The 14,642-nt window shown below is 43.5% G+C and overlaps 1 protein-coding gene across 1 annotated transcript in view; it reads right to left on the reverse strand.

The window, feature by feature from the left end:
• Positions 1-13,740, reverse strand: part of LOC140732656 (uncharacterized) — a 31,757-nt gene extending 18,017 nt beyond the window's left edge. The window contains exon 1 of the mRNA XM_073055350.1: positions 13,183-13,740. Coding sequence (XP_072911451.1) covers positions 13,183-13,649 — 467 coding nt within the window. The 5' untranslated portion in view covers positions 13,650-13,740. The remainder of the gene's footprint in view (positions 1-13,182) is intronic.
• Between the last annotated feature and the right edge of the window lie 902 nt (positions 13,741-14,642).

A 14,642-nucleotide genomic window follows, 5' to 3' on the forward strand; every position in this document is an offset into this window, starting at 1 on the left:
ACCTGTGCATGCATGTACATATGAACAAAAAACTGACTTTTGCTATCTTAAACACAACTACAAAAGCAACTATTAAAGGAAATAAGGGCACAAAAAATGGTCACTTCCAAATAGTATACCCTAGGAAGGAAGATCAAAAATGTAAAAAATGCTTTGAATACACATTCGATAAAGGAATGGAAAAATGCAGAGGTAAACAATACTTGCACAAATCCACAAACTTAAGTTTATATCCATTGTAATTAACCTTTAGAATCTTCATTAAAGACAAAGTTATAGAAGAGAGTTAAAACAATGTTGGTTACTGAAAATATTTGTGACAAAGGAGATAAACAGATTTACTTCAGTGGAATATTGAACTTCATTGAGGAGATTGGAATTCTATGTGGTACTAAATTGAGTCTTTGATAGGCAAATATTTGGTTAACTATAGATTTGTTGTCAGATTAGAATAGCGATACTGGGGGTCTGAGTGTAGGTCACCATCTTTAATAAATATTGTTATGTGTCACCAACATTTATACCAGGAATTTTAAATATAAATGTGAATGAGATCCTGATTACATTTAGCTGCAGCATTAACTGTCCCTTTAGATGGATGCTGCTTAGTTTATCCCCGCATTCCAGAAATGTCAAATACGAGACTACATACATTTAAGGGGAGAAGGTGAATTTTAAAGATGTACATGACAAGCTTTTTAATATATATATGTGGTGAACTACATATACCTGTCTGGACACACCCCCCCACTGACTGCTCCTGTGGCTCCTCCCACTGACTGTGGCTCCTCCCACGGGCCCCGGTATAAAGGCAATTGGGGACTCCGCCCCGGCCTCAGTCTCCAGGATGCAGTGTGGTGGGTAACTGCTGCTTGTTCTTTCTTCTAGCCAATAACAGCCTATATCTCGCCTCACATTTCCAAGAGTTATTGATGGTGCATCAATTTTATTGGCTGGAAGTTTTAAAACATGGAAAGCATTTTATGTCCGGAAAAATTAGACCTTGATCCTCAAAACTCAGAAGCAGCTCTTGCCTTTGAACTCTGGCTTGCATGCTTCCAATCATACTTGGAGGAGGTTCGTGTGACTGAGCCCGCTATTATGCACAGAATCCTCCTTTTGAGGGTCAGCCCCAATGTTTACTCACTTATCAGGGCCTGCCAAGTCTGCGCTGAGTGCAAACCACACTTCTACCATCCTGAAAAGGCGTAACTTATCAAGCCCACCCGCCCCTTTGAGTGACTGAGTGTTGACTTTAAGGGCCCCCTTCCCTCCACCGACTGCAATGTCTACTTTCTCAACATTATCGACGAGTACTCGCGGTTCCCCTTTGCCATCCCCTGCCCCGACACCACTGCCACGTCCGTCATAAAAGCCCTGCGCCAGCTCTTCACTCTGTTCGGATATCCCTGCTGTATCCACAGTGATAGAGGGTCCTCCTTTATGAGTGATGAGCTGCGCCAGTACCTGCTGGCTAGGGGCATTGCTAATAGTAGGACCATGAGCTATAATCCCCGGGGAAATGGACAGGTGGAGAGGGAGAAGGCCACACTTTTAGCCCTTAAGTCAAAAGGGTTGCCGGTCTCTCGATGGCAGGAGGTCCTCCCCGAGGCACTCCACTCTATCCGCTCCCTGTTATGTACGTCCACCAATGCCACCCCTCACGAACGCCTATTCTCTTTTCCCAGGAAGTCTGCCACTGGGACCACCCTACAGGCTTGGCTGACATCCCCAGGGCCAGTGCTGCTCTGGAAACATGTGAGGAGCAATAAATACTCCCTGCTGGTCGAGAGGGTTCACCTTCTACACGCGAACCCCCAGTATGCCTACGTGGTCTTACCTGATGGGCGGGAGGACACGGTCTCCGTCCGCGACCTGGCGCCCGCAGGAGCAGCAGACCACTACCCCGAACACTCCACGGTAACTATGAACCCTATACCCGAGGTGACACCGCACACACTGAGCCCTACAGACTCCTCACGACACTCCTATACCGGGCAAGCACGCGCATATACCAGGCGCCTCGCACACGCATGAGGGATCACTGATGCCTAGTGGGCTGACACCTCCAGTTAGGCCGGAACCAGCACAACCACTGTCTCCGGTGCAATCACTACCTGCACCTGTGCAATCACAGCCGGTGCTACGTAGATCGCAGTGACAGATTCGACCACCTGATAGACGTAACCTGTAAATATACTTGTAAGAAACTTCGCCCCATGGTGATTCTCTTTTAAAACAAAGGGGGGGTGAATGTGGTGAACTACATATACCTGTCTGGACACGCCCCCCCCTGCTGACTGCTCCTGTGGCTCCTCCCATGGACCCCGGTATAAAGGCAATTGGGGACTCCGCCCCGGCCTCAGTCTCCAGGATGTAGTATGGTGGTCAATTGCTGCTTGTTCTTTCTTCCAGCCAATAAAAGCCTATATCTCGCCTCACGTCTCCAAGAGTTATTGATGGTGCATCAATATAGAAAAAAAACTATGCAAGTCCTGGAACTGGCTGCCAGAGGCAGTGGTGAAAACAACTATGATAGTGGTATTCTAGAAGTTGTAGACAGATGAATATATAGGGAATGGATCATGTACCAACAGAAAAGAAAATCAGTTTAATTGGGCAGACTTGAGGCAAGGGGCTTGTACATGTGCAACACCCAAAATGGAGGAACTCAAGAAGTCAGGCAGCATCTATTGAAATGAATGAACGGTGAACATTTCAAGCCCAGACCCTTCTTCAGGACTGGAAAGAAAGGGGGAAGACACCAGAATAAAAAGGTAGAAGAGGTGAGAGGGGAAAGAGGACAAGCTTTGGTGATAAGTGGAGCTAGGTGGGTGGGAAAGACAACAGGCTGGAGAAGGAATCTAGGAGAGGAGAGTGGACCATGTGAGAAAGGGAAGGAGGGTCACCAGGCGGAGGTGATAGGCAGGTGAGTAGAAGAGGTAAGAGACCAGAGTGGGAAATAGGTGAGTGGGAGAAATTTTTTTTAAACTGGGAGGAGAATTCAACGTTCATGCCGTCAGGTTGTAGGCTCCCTAGATTGAATACAAGGTGTTCTCGTTGTGGCAAAAGAGGGTGCCATGGACCGGCATGTCTGAGCAGGAATGGGGATAGAAATTAAGATGGTTAGCTATTGGGAAATCCTGCTTTTAGCTCGTACCTGTACTGTTCAATGTTCATATACCATTTTTCTCTTCCCTTACGTACTGCCAAGTCTAGCATGCCAGGCAAGTTGCACTGCCTTACCATTTACCTCATTATACAGGGCTATTTGTTTGTGGATCACTATTCCCTTTAAGCATTTCAGCTCATCCCATCAGAGACTCCCTTTGTTCTACACAACTTCCTCAGCAAAGGTTTAGAAGGATGAGCCAAGTGGGATCAGCACAGTTAAGCAACTTGGATGAGTTGGGTCAAAGAGCCTGATTTGATGATACGTAGCTCTATGACCTTCCCTTCCATTAAAAATCTATTTGCATCTTGCAGATCTGAAACACTGGCCATTTATCTTTTCACAGACGCTGCCTGCTTTGTTGAGTTTTGCCCCTGCATTTTATTTTTCTTTCTAATTGTGATGACGTATTTGTGAATGCTGCTTATGAAGCTGTGTGCCTATGCTACTGCAACTAAGTTTTGCATTGCAGCTGTGAATACATGTGCTTGGGCACATGACAATAAACTTGACTTTGACTACCGGTAATTGCATTTCATCTGCTCTTATGGCCAGTTTGCATGTCAATACGAGACAAATTTGACACCATTAAGAGAAATCTGCTACAAAAGATCACCAGGCAGAGAGAAAGGAAGTAAAGGTCATTCTCAAAGACGCCTTGTTAAAAAAAAAAGCCACATTCACAATAATTTCAGAAGCCCTGGGCCCACAACTACTTAAAAGGCAACATTTGGGATGCACTGAGCATGGAGGCCATGAGTCAGTAGCACCCACCTTAAACTAGCAGCGCAGTTATCCTACTTGACTCTTCCTACCTTCGTGGTACAGTCCAAACACTATAATAGTTTCAGTTACTCAAGAACTCTCAAAACTTAAACTTACAAAGCAAGTAATCCTTAATCCTGAGTAATTTTCTAAGTCAATGAAACCAAATTATAAGTCAGACTGACTGCACTTGTGATGCACTTTTGAAGGCCACTCTTTCCACATATGCTGCTTGACTGAGTTCTTACAGTGCTCCGGCTTCTTTTGCAATACATGGTCCAAATATCAAGCCATAATGAAACTGAAACCTTGAATCCACTGGCTAGAATCAAAGCTAACACGAGGGTGGGGGAAGAGAGCAATTGTGGCTGTTTGATGCCAGTCAAACCCAATAGTCACAAAGCAAAAAAAGCTGCTGGAAGAACCCAGTGGGTCAGATAGCAGCTGCAGAAGCAAAAAATTTGTTAAATGTTGTGGGTCAATACCCTGCATCCCTTCACCATCACTGTCTGATGTGCTAACTTTCTCCACTACTTCTCCCTTTGACCCATTTTTTAAAAAACATACACCAGAAAAAGCATCCTATCCAGATGCACCACACCCTGATTTGGCAACTACTCCGTCAAAGACCAGAGTTGTGAATACAACCTAGTCCGTTACAAATTAGCCCCCCTTCCAGTAAATGCTACACCTCTCGCTGCCTCAGGAAAGCACCCAATATAATCAAGGAGCCCTCCCACTCCGACATTTTTTCTCCCCCCTTCCACTGGGCTCAAAGATGAATTTTTGATCTCCCATCTGCTTTGGCATGGTACTTGCAATTTGTCTAACTACAATCCACTCTTTAAATGCAACACAATTCCACATTGCTTTCCTTTTCACTACTCCAATATACTTGTGTATGAAATGATCCACACGTATATAAGGCACAAGGACTGCAGAAGAAACACACACAGGAGCTGGAGAAACTCAGTGAGTCAGGCAGCATCTATGGAGGGAAATGTACAGTCCACGTTTCAGTTTGAAACCCCTCATCTGTTCTGAAGAGCCTTGACCCAAAATGACAACTGTCCATTTTCCTTCATAGATGCTGCCTGATCTTCTCAATGGAATGATCTGTCTCGGTGGCATGTAAACAAAAGCTTTACATAGGATCTTGGTACAAGTGACAATGTTTTCGAACTCTTAGCTGCCACTCTAGCAATAGCATCAATAACTTCAGGATCATCTCATAAGCCTGACATAATCAGATGTCTTATTAAATTTATTATGTCATGAAGTCATGTGAGACCATTTGTTGGGGGGCAGGGGATAGAGTTGAAGAAGCAGCCCTTAAGGATAAAGGTTGTATCTAACTGGGAATACCAGACTGGTGGTTACACACAGATCACACACCATTCCCACAGGGGAAAAATAAGAAAACAGTTTCAGCTAATCAAGGATATTAAATCAGAGGCAAAATGAGTTTCTCACACCTGATATTTAACTTGCAGAAGAAAACAATTTCTATCAAGTTTAATAAATCTGATGTGCCCTGCTGAAGGGTCTCAGCCCAAAATGTCGACTGTTCATTCTTCTCCATCGATGCTGCCAGACCTGCTGAGTTCTTCCAGCATTTTGTTAGTTCCTCTGGATTTCCAGCATCTCATGTTTATAATATATCCAATATATAAGCCACCTGCTGGTAAAAAGCTTCTCTGCACTGTATCAATGGTTAAAATATTGAACATTTCTTTGACATAGAACTTACAATTTTCAAATCCAAAGGCAAAATTTCTGACAGAATTTGGGATGATGACACACAACATGTTTATTAGGTAACCAATTTATTACAGCACTCTTGGATCAAAACCATCTGGAGTTTGACACAATTCGTGTGAAAATGTTGGAGGAACTCAGCCCAAGCAGCATCGATGGAGGGGAATAAACAATTGACATTTTGGGCAAAGACCCTCCATCGGGACTGGAAATGAAAAGGACAGAAGCCAAAATAAGATAGTGGGTGAGGGGAAGGTGTACAAGTTGGCAGGCGATAGGGGAGACCAGGTGGTGGGGATTGAGGGACGATGCAAGCAGCTGGAAAGGGATAGGTGAAAGAGGTAAAGGGCTGATGAAGGATATAATCCATTAGGAGAGAACAGTGGACCATGGAGGAAAGGACAGTAACTAGAGGGAGGTATTTGGCAGGTGAGAAGGGGTGAGGATAACCAGAAAAAGGAAGAAAAGGGATTGGTGAAAATTTACAGATGATAGAAAAATCGATGTTCGTGTCATCGGGCTGGTGGCTACCCAGATGGAATACAAGGTCTAACCCGAGCTTGGACTCATTGTGGAGGCCGAGGACAAACATGTCATAATGGGAATGGGAAATTAAATTGAAATGGGTCACCCCAGAAAAATCCTGCCTTTTGGGTGGATGGAGCAAAGGCACTCAACAAAACAGTCACCTAATCTGCATCAATTCTTACCAACATAGAAGAGCCTGCACCAAGAGAACCTGATATAATAATAGATGACTGAACAGACTCACAGTTAAAGTGTTGCCTCACCTGGAAGGGCTGTTTGGGGCCCTGAATGGCAGTGAGGGAGGTGGTTTTAGCTGCTGGGTAATTGCCAGGTGGGAAATCAGTGGGGAGGTATGAGAGGACAAGGGAATCATGTGAAGAATGATCCCAATGGAAAGCTGGGGGGGGGGGGGCATGAAAGTGGGAAGTGGAAGAAAGAGTGTGAAGATGTGCTTAGTAGTAGGGTCCTTTTGGAAATGGCAGAAGTTGTGGAGAATGATGTTCTCTTTATTCATTCCTCACTGCGCTCACCCTCTCATTCTCTTCTGTTCTCCTCATCTCCCTATGGTTTGATGAAGTTATTGGCAGAATATTAGATGGCAATAAGGCAGCATAAAGGAGAAAGACATTATCATCATGTTGACTGGTATCAAAAGAACAACCTTGTACTCAACATTAGCAACACCAAAGAAATGATTGTGCACTTCAGGAAGGGGAAACTGGAGAAAAGATACAACAGTAGCTTCAACTTCCTGGGCATCAATACCTCAGGGGATTTATCCTGAGCCCTGTATGCAATCATGAAGGCAGCATCACAGGGACTATCCTTCATTAGGAGTTTGATGAGTTTTGGTCCACCAAAGACCCTAGAAGATTTCTACAGATACAAGTATGGTGGAGCATTCTGATGACTGCTTGATATGAAGACTCCAATGCACAGAATTGAGAATGTGTCCAGATTTTATGTCTTGCACTGTACTGCTGCCCCAAAACAAATTTCAGTGATGAAAACCTGATTCTGATCTTTCACCATTTTCAATGTCTTATTTCCTAGAGACCCTATGTACTCACCCACCAGGTGAATTCATTTTTACTTATCTCCCTCTGATGCTGTCTAAATCAACACCTCCCATTTCCCTTTCCACCCCATTGTTACAGGGAACAAAATTGCAATTTCCTATACACACTACCTCAATGACAAGAAACCCAGCACTATCCCCAGCACACCATCTCCTCTGATGTAAAAACAAAACTAAGTTATTACAACTTTGTTCATGACTGCTGTTCCCAATTCTGACATCCTGAAATCTCTGTATCTACTCTCTCCACTGTAATCGCATCTTTCCCATAATCTGGTGACTAGAACTCATGCCCAAATTGCAGTCTATTGCTTTTGAATTAATGCTTCTTGCACAATGTATGGGCTAATAAAGACCAGTAGCTGTATGCCTTCCTTACCATATTGAATTTGCACACTGCCATTTCCATTACTGGTTGATGCATCTTCGAAGGTCCTTGTTCCTCCACAGTGCAGCTGGACTTGTAGCAAAAAACACATTTAACTTAGAATTAACTCAACATTAATGGGTTGGGGAACTGTACGAAGTTTGTGGCCTTCACTTAAAAATTGACCAAGTGTCATATCACAATTGTGTAGAAAGATTGGCTGCAACAGACGAATCCATACGGGGAGAAAAGGTGCCCTTCATCCTGATGCAGGGTTTCAACCCAAAACAGCAACCATCTCTTTTGACTCCACTGATGCTGCTTGATCGAGCTTTTTTTAAAAAAAATCTTGAATGGGTTTGGTTGCTGCTCTAGCAACCATGTCCAACTCTAAACCCTGGAACAATACCATTCAAACCATAGGGAAGTTATTGAGAATGTTAAAGCTACAGACTATTCAGACTGAACCATCTGCTAAAAAATTTGGCATATTATTTATTATGAGATAATGAACATTATAAATCAGAATCAATGAGACACCTCTAATGACAGCCCTCACAGATTTATTGCCAATATAGCCAAGCCAGGATTTGGTTTGAAAGCTGCAGACATGACAGAAGTTCAAATGATCAGATCTTGGGAGAGTAAGTAGGATGTGTAATCAGAACTAGATAGTTTGGTGAAAAATACAGAAAAATAAACAAAATTTCAGAAAACAGCCCAAGAGCAGTGGCAACCTGAAGCAGCCAAGTTACAGAGCTCCCCAAGGAAAAACCAAATACACACAAGCACAACAGAGTGTTGTGGGAAAGGCTTGGGCACAAAGGTCATCTACACAGCAAGGAATAGGAAGGATAGAGAAAGAATCATAGGGATAGAATCTCAGGATCCAATGATCCTGACTGAAACAATTAAGTATTCAACTGTCCACACAAGTACGACAGCCACAGCAAAATGACCTGCATTTAGTTGTAAAAATACCTCTTAGATGCAGTGATGGCACTCAGCAGCTATGTACCTCAGGATCTATGGATTCAAATTGAACGGTACTGATCCAAGGCTATTAAACTGGAGGTGCTCAGTTTTTCCATTCCCAATGATGCTGTCTGACTGATTCAATTGCTTATACCTCACGTCTGGGATTCTATACCCATTCTGCTTGCATTCATCTCCCTCTCATAACAAGTCTCCACAACTAACATTATGAACAGCATCAAGCCTGCTGGCTTCATTCCTGTTAGAGCCCTTTTTCACATCTTGAAAGAATTGCTTCCTCAAAGTTCAGCTCTGATAAGTAGTAATGTGAATTCATTTACTCTTGCCCAGCTGATTTCCTGCAATTTTTTACTCCAGATCTAAAGTAACTGCAATTGCTTTATGATTGAGGACAAGTTTTACTGAATCTATTGATAAACATGGAAAATAAGTAAAATTGCAGTCCAAATTAATAGATGGAAAATCAAGGAAGTCAGATGCATCAGTGTAAACTGAAACCAAATCAACATTTCAGGTCAGACTTCTTGTCACTCCTAAAAATCTCTTGTAATTATATTAGAAGGCTGAGCTGATGGAAATCACTACAGGAATTAAAGGTGGTAAATTCCTTTTTACAAGGTAAAAGGTGGTGCAGTTTTTGACACAAAAGGTAGGTGAGAGAAATTGAGTAAACAAAGAAAGTAGTAGTACAAGGGTTACAAATAGCAGTTGTTTCAGTTTTGAGTTTATGGAAATCATGCTGGTTTTGACAGACCTTTGTACGCATTCACAGAGATCAACCAGATTGGAAGCCATCTGAACAATGTGAGATAACTTTATTTAAATAAAAACAGCTTCCGGTTGAGGGACCATTTTACAGAAGCTGGATTATGTGCATAATTAGTAAATGGAAACTGAGATTAGGAGTTGGTATCTAATAGGGAAGTACGGTCATGAAACATCAAATGGGGCTGTTTTCACATTTAAATTGTGAGTGCTAGAGGTAATTCCAAGGTAATGAATGATTTAATAGGGAAGGCTCATGAAACAACCACTTTAGGCATAATGTATTATGGGAACATTTTAAAATTCAAGTCTAGTCTGAGGCAGAAAGATCAGTTCAGTGTTTGTGTCAGTTAATTTCATAGTTGACGTTGCAATGCCATGACAGTACAACTGCGCATGTATATCGCTAGGGTGTCTAAAACCTTTGCACAGTAGTGTATTGTCGACGAGAAGTGGAGAGCAAGTTTGTAAATCTGGTGGGAGCGAGGGATGTTGGGAATGGCGAGGGTAGAGAGTCAGGAGTGCCAGGGGCTAGTGCAGACACACCCAGCCCTGAGTCACAAGGCAAGGTAATTTAATTCCAAACAATTGGTTAATTGATGATTACAGAATGTCTCTCTGGTGCTTTCCACTCCCTCCCCTTTTCAAACTATGATTCTCCACTCCCTGCCCCCTCCTTAGTCCACACTAAAGACTCATAGAGCAAACACAAGGAAATGTGCAGGTGGTGGAAATTCAAGCAACACACACAAAATGTTGATGGAACACAGCAGGCCAGGTAGCATCTATAGGGAGAAGCACTGTCGATGTTTTGAGCAGAGACCCTGCATCAGGAATAACTTAAAGGAAAGATAGCAAGAGATTTGAAAGTAGGATGGGGAAGGCAAAATATGAAATGATAGAAGACTGGGGCAGGGGGGTGAAGCTGAGAGCCAGAAAGGTGTTGGCAAAAGGGATACAGAGCTGGAGAAGGGAAAGGATCTTGGGACGGGAGGCCTCGGGAGAAAGAAAGGGGGAGGGGAGCACCAGAGGGAGATGGAGAACAGGCAGAGTGATGGGCAAAAAGAGAGGAAAAAAAGGAGGGGGAAAAAAACTAAATATATCAGGGATGGGGTAAGAAGGGGAGGAGGGGCATTAATGGAAGTTAGAGAAGTCAATGTTCATGCCAGCAGGTTGGAGGCTACCCAGACCGAATATAAGGTGTTCCTCCTCCAACTTGAGTGTGGCTTCATCTTGACAGTCGAGGAGGCCATGGATAGACGTATCATAATGTACAGACCTTATATACCAGCTGGGTAGCCTCCAACCCGATGGCATGAACATTGACTTCTCTAACTTCTGTTAATGCCCCTCCTCCCCTTCTTATCCCATCCCTGATATATTTAGTTTTTTCCCCGTCTTTTTGCCCATCACGCTGCCTGTTCTCCATCTCCCTCTGATGCTCCCCTCCCCCTTTCTTTCTCCCGAGGCCTCCCATCCCATGATCCTTTCCCTTCTCCAGCTCTGTATCCCTTTTGCCAATCACCTTTCCGGCTCTCAGCTTCACCCCACCCCCTCCGATCTTCTCCTATCATTTGGCATTTTACCTTCCCTGTCCTACTTTCAAATCTCTTGCTATCTTTCCTTTCAGTTAGTCCTGACAAAGGGTCTCGGCCTGAAACGTCGACAGTGCTTCTCCCTGTAGATGCTGTCTGACCTGCTGTGTTCCACCAGCATTTTGTGTGTGAAACACAGAATCAGGTTTATCACCCATGTCATTAATTTTTTTTCCCTGTGCAGTGCAGTTCAAAACATTAAATTACAGTACAGACACTAGTATCTGACTGATTGCCAATGGCCTCCTTTCTGTGTATTCTATTTATAGTTTTGTAGCACAAGATCTTTAGTGCCAAGTATCATTTGTTCCACCGAACTGCTTAATGTTGGCTCTCTCCAACAACAGGATGTGCCTACCTAACACCTGACATTCCAACCAAGATCTCACCATCAAGGTCACCAACTTTGAGACTTATTTTGTCAAATAAGCTTTTATGTCATTGTAGAGACTGATATAATGTATTTCGTCATGCAGGAGTTCTGGATCTTTCTGCAAAAACATTCACCCTGAACTACTCAGGTTTCTCCAAGACCCTCACCCACTGCTTAGACCCTTGACAGTTGACTGAATGCTTTCCACAACCCATTCTGCTAAATCCCACTTTTACCACACAACTCCAAGTGAACATTGTTTTGGACCCTGGTTTACCCATATTTAAACTACTACCACACACTAACTAGTTTGCTTATAAATGCAATCTTCTTTTCAATGGAACAATTGCACAGAGACGCAATTGAGAGAAATTTTAGACACATTTTCTGGTCCAGGACCACTGTCTCTATTAGTTCAATAATTCAATACAAAGGTTTGATAACAATCCAATCCACAAAATTTCATTCAGTAATACTAATTCGCTATCACGAAGCCAATAATGTTCACTATATGCCACCAAATGACACACTGTGAACCATATCAGATGATGGTAATTTGCTAATATTTCTGCATTATAAAGAGTAACTAAACGGCTGAAGGTTAAAGAGGAATAATGAATATAACAATTACATTTGTCTGCACAGCCAAAAGGTATACAAGTTCACTCAACTAAATATCCAGTGCTCTCTTTACCTTAGATTTGGCAAATTTTTTCAGGATCACCTCCACATCTTCAGTAGCACAGGGATCAAGTTACCAGGACGAGATATGTTTAGCAAGAAAGGATAATCTTCAGACTCACCTCCTCAAGAGTGAATTTGAATGGTTTATAACAAAGACAAGTCACTAGAATACCTGAAGCTATTTTATTTCAGATACATCCACTGGCAAAGATTGGTCTCCCAAGTGGCAATTTGGTGTCCAAATGGGCGTACTAGCCGATGAAAGTACAATATAAAATGAATTTTAATGTATACAGTTTTCAATAAATGTTTCAAAATAAAAGACCACGATCGGCTTGCTTTCCAAGAGGCCTGTGATAAGCTGCTCTGTAGTCGATTTTCTCATTATGTTTTAGTGACAAGTGACTCAGCACTCGGGTGAATGTTGGCAAAATACAAACAAGGTTTCTCACTTAAATGAATGGTTTCTACAGGTTCCATGTTACTGGTCCAAGTGAAAGTAATTAAAAGGTTACATTGCGGGACGTTTTAAGATTTTTTTTTAAAAAAGTGTTCAATCCTCATTACCAGATAATTAAGTCAAGAAAATCGGTCGATCGATCAAAAGTAACTCGAGCGATCCGTATTCCGAGACCAGTCATCTTTAAGGATAGCAATCATGAAATGGCCGGGAAGTGGGAATTAAATCGTTCTCCGCCCGATTTCGTTCTTTGCGCCGCATGGAATTGTGGAAAGAGCTCACCAGAAAGCAAAACGATTTCGACAAATTCCAAAAGGAGCTCACAGAAGGAGACTAGGGCAATTTAAAATCATCAACATACTGTATACAATGATACAGAGGCTCCGTGGGTCGGATTTAAAAAATTATCACAGAAAACCACGTGGTAAGCGAGGTTCAAAGTCGAAAGCCCAATTTAAGGAAGACCCCAGAACAAACAACAGTTAACAAGATTAATCATGACAATAGTCAAAACTGGGTTTCTAGCATTTTAAACATAACAGGCAAATCAATTCATTCACAGCGGCTTTCTGCGGTTCCAGGAGCCGCTCGCCCGGCGGCAGGTGGATGGGAATCCGGCACCATCAGTCGCTCCAGCCCCTCAGTCATAGTCTCGGTTATAGCGGCTTCCGTAGCTGTTGTAACTGCTCTGGCTCTGGCTCCGGTACCCACCCAAGTAGCCATCACGCTCGCTCTGGTCGTATCGGCCTCCTCCGCCATAGCTGCTCCGCTCGTTATCCCAGTAACCACCGCCTCTTCTGCGGTTACCATATCCGCCGCCGCCTCGGCCTCCACCGTAACCACGACCACCTCCCCTCTTCTTCTCTGCTTGACCCACTCGGATCTGACGGCCGTCGACAGATTTGCCGTTCATGGCCTGCAAAGCGTCCTTGGCGTCCTCCGGGTTGTCGAAAGTTACGAAGCCGAAACCACGGGACGCCATGGTCTCTCGGTTCTTAATAACTCGCACCTCGGTGATCTGCCCGTATTTGGAGAAGTGTTCTTCCAGGGCCTGCTCGTCCGTGTCGAGGCTAAGGCCGCCGACAAATAGTTTCCCCTCATCCGACATGTTAATAACGAGCTGACTGCGCACCTCACTCGCTGACAGGGGAGCTTAAAATGGCGTCCAGCCTTTCACTGCACCAGACAAAGAGGAAGAGAAGGCCGGAAGTTACGTCACTCAGGGGAGAGCGGAAACCGCCCACCCGGAAGCTGACAGCCCTTCCGCCTGAGTATCGTCAGCCCCAGAACCGCTGTCTGAAGCACTAAAGTGAGCACTTATCTACGGCTGCCGCAGTCAACAATTTGGCGTCATTTAAGATAGTGATAATAAACCTGATTCTGCATATGCTTTACATAGAAATGGGGTCACCAGACGTGTAATTCAAAGCACATAGTCCCAGCATCGAATGCCCCGCTAAATCATCATGATTGCCATAAAAACTCGGAGAGATTCTGTAGATGCTGGAAGTACAGAGCAACATATGTAAAAAGCTGGAAGAACTCAGCAGGTCAGCCAGCGTCTATAGAGAGAAATATAGAGTCGAAGCCCGTAGTGATTATCGACAATTTATAGGACATCTAACATGGTGGAAGGCGAGGCGAGGCGAGTTCAGTTTATTGTTTCAAGCACAGGGCGCCACGGTAGCGGAGCGGTTGGCGCGTTGCTATTACACTCAGAGCTCAATTCTTTTTCTTTTGACTTAATGGCGGTTGCCAGTCCCGCTTAATGGCGCATTGTCCCGCCACCAACTGGACTGGGTGTGATGTAGATAATTGGGGGGAAATTACCCCCAAAAGCCCTATAATTTACACAACACAGAAAGATGTTTCCAACAAGATATAAGGGAAAAAAATAAGCATTTATGCCCAATTTTAAGACCCGTCAATATAATTCCTTACTTTCTTGTTTTACCTCCTCCCATAAACGAAGTTTTATATATTCTGTAAAGGTGTCTCCCCTTATGCCTATTATTCCATAAGACTAGCCAGAGCCCCATAATTCTTAACCCTACTAACCACAGAAATTCTGATTTGCTAAGTGGAAGATCTATATTCGCTG

The sequence above is a fragment of the Hemitrygon akajei genome, chromosome 9, assembly GCF_048418815.1.
Source record: "Hemitrygon akajei chromosome 9, sHemAka1.3, whole genome shotgun sequence".
Lineage (NCBI taxonomy): Eukaryota > Metazoa > Chordata > Chondrichthyes > Myliobatiformes > Dasyatidae > Hemitrygon > Hemitrygon akajei.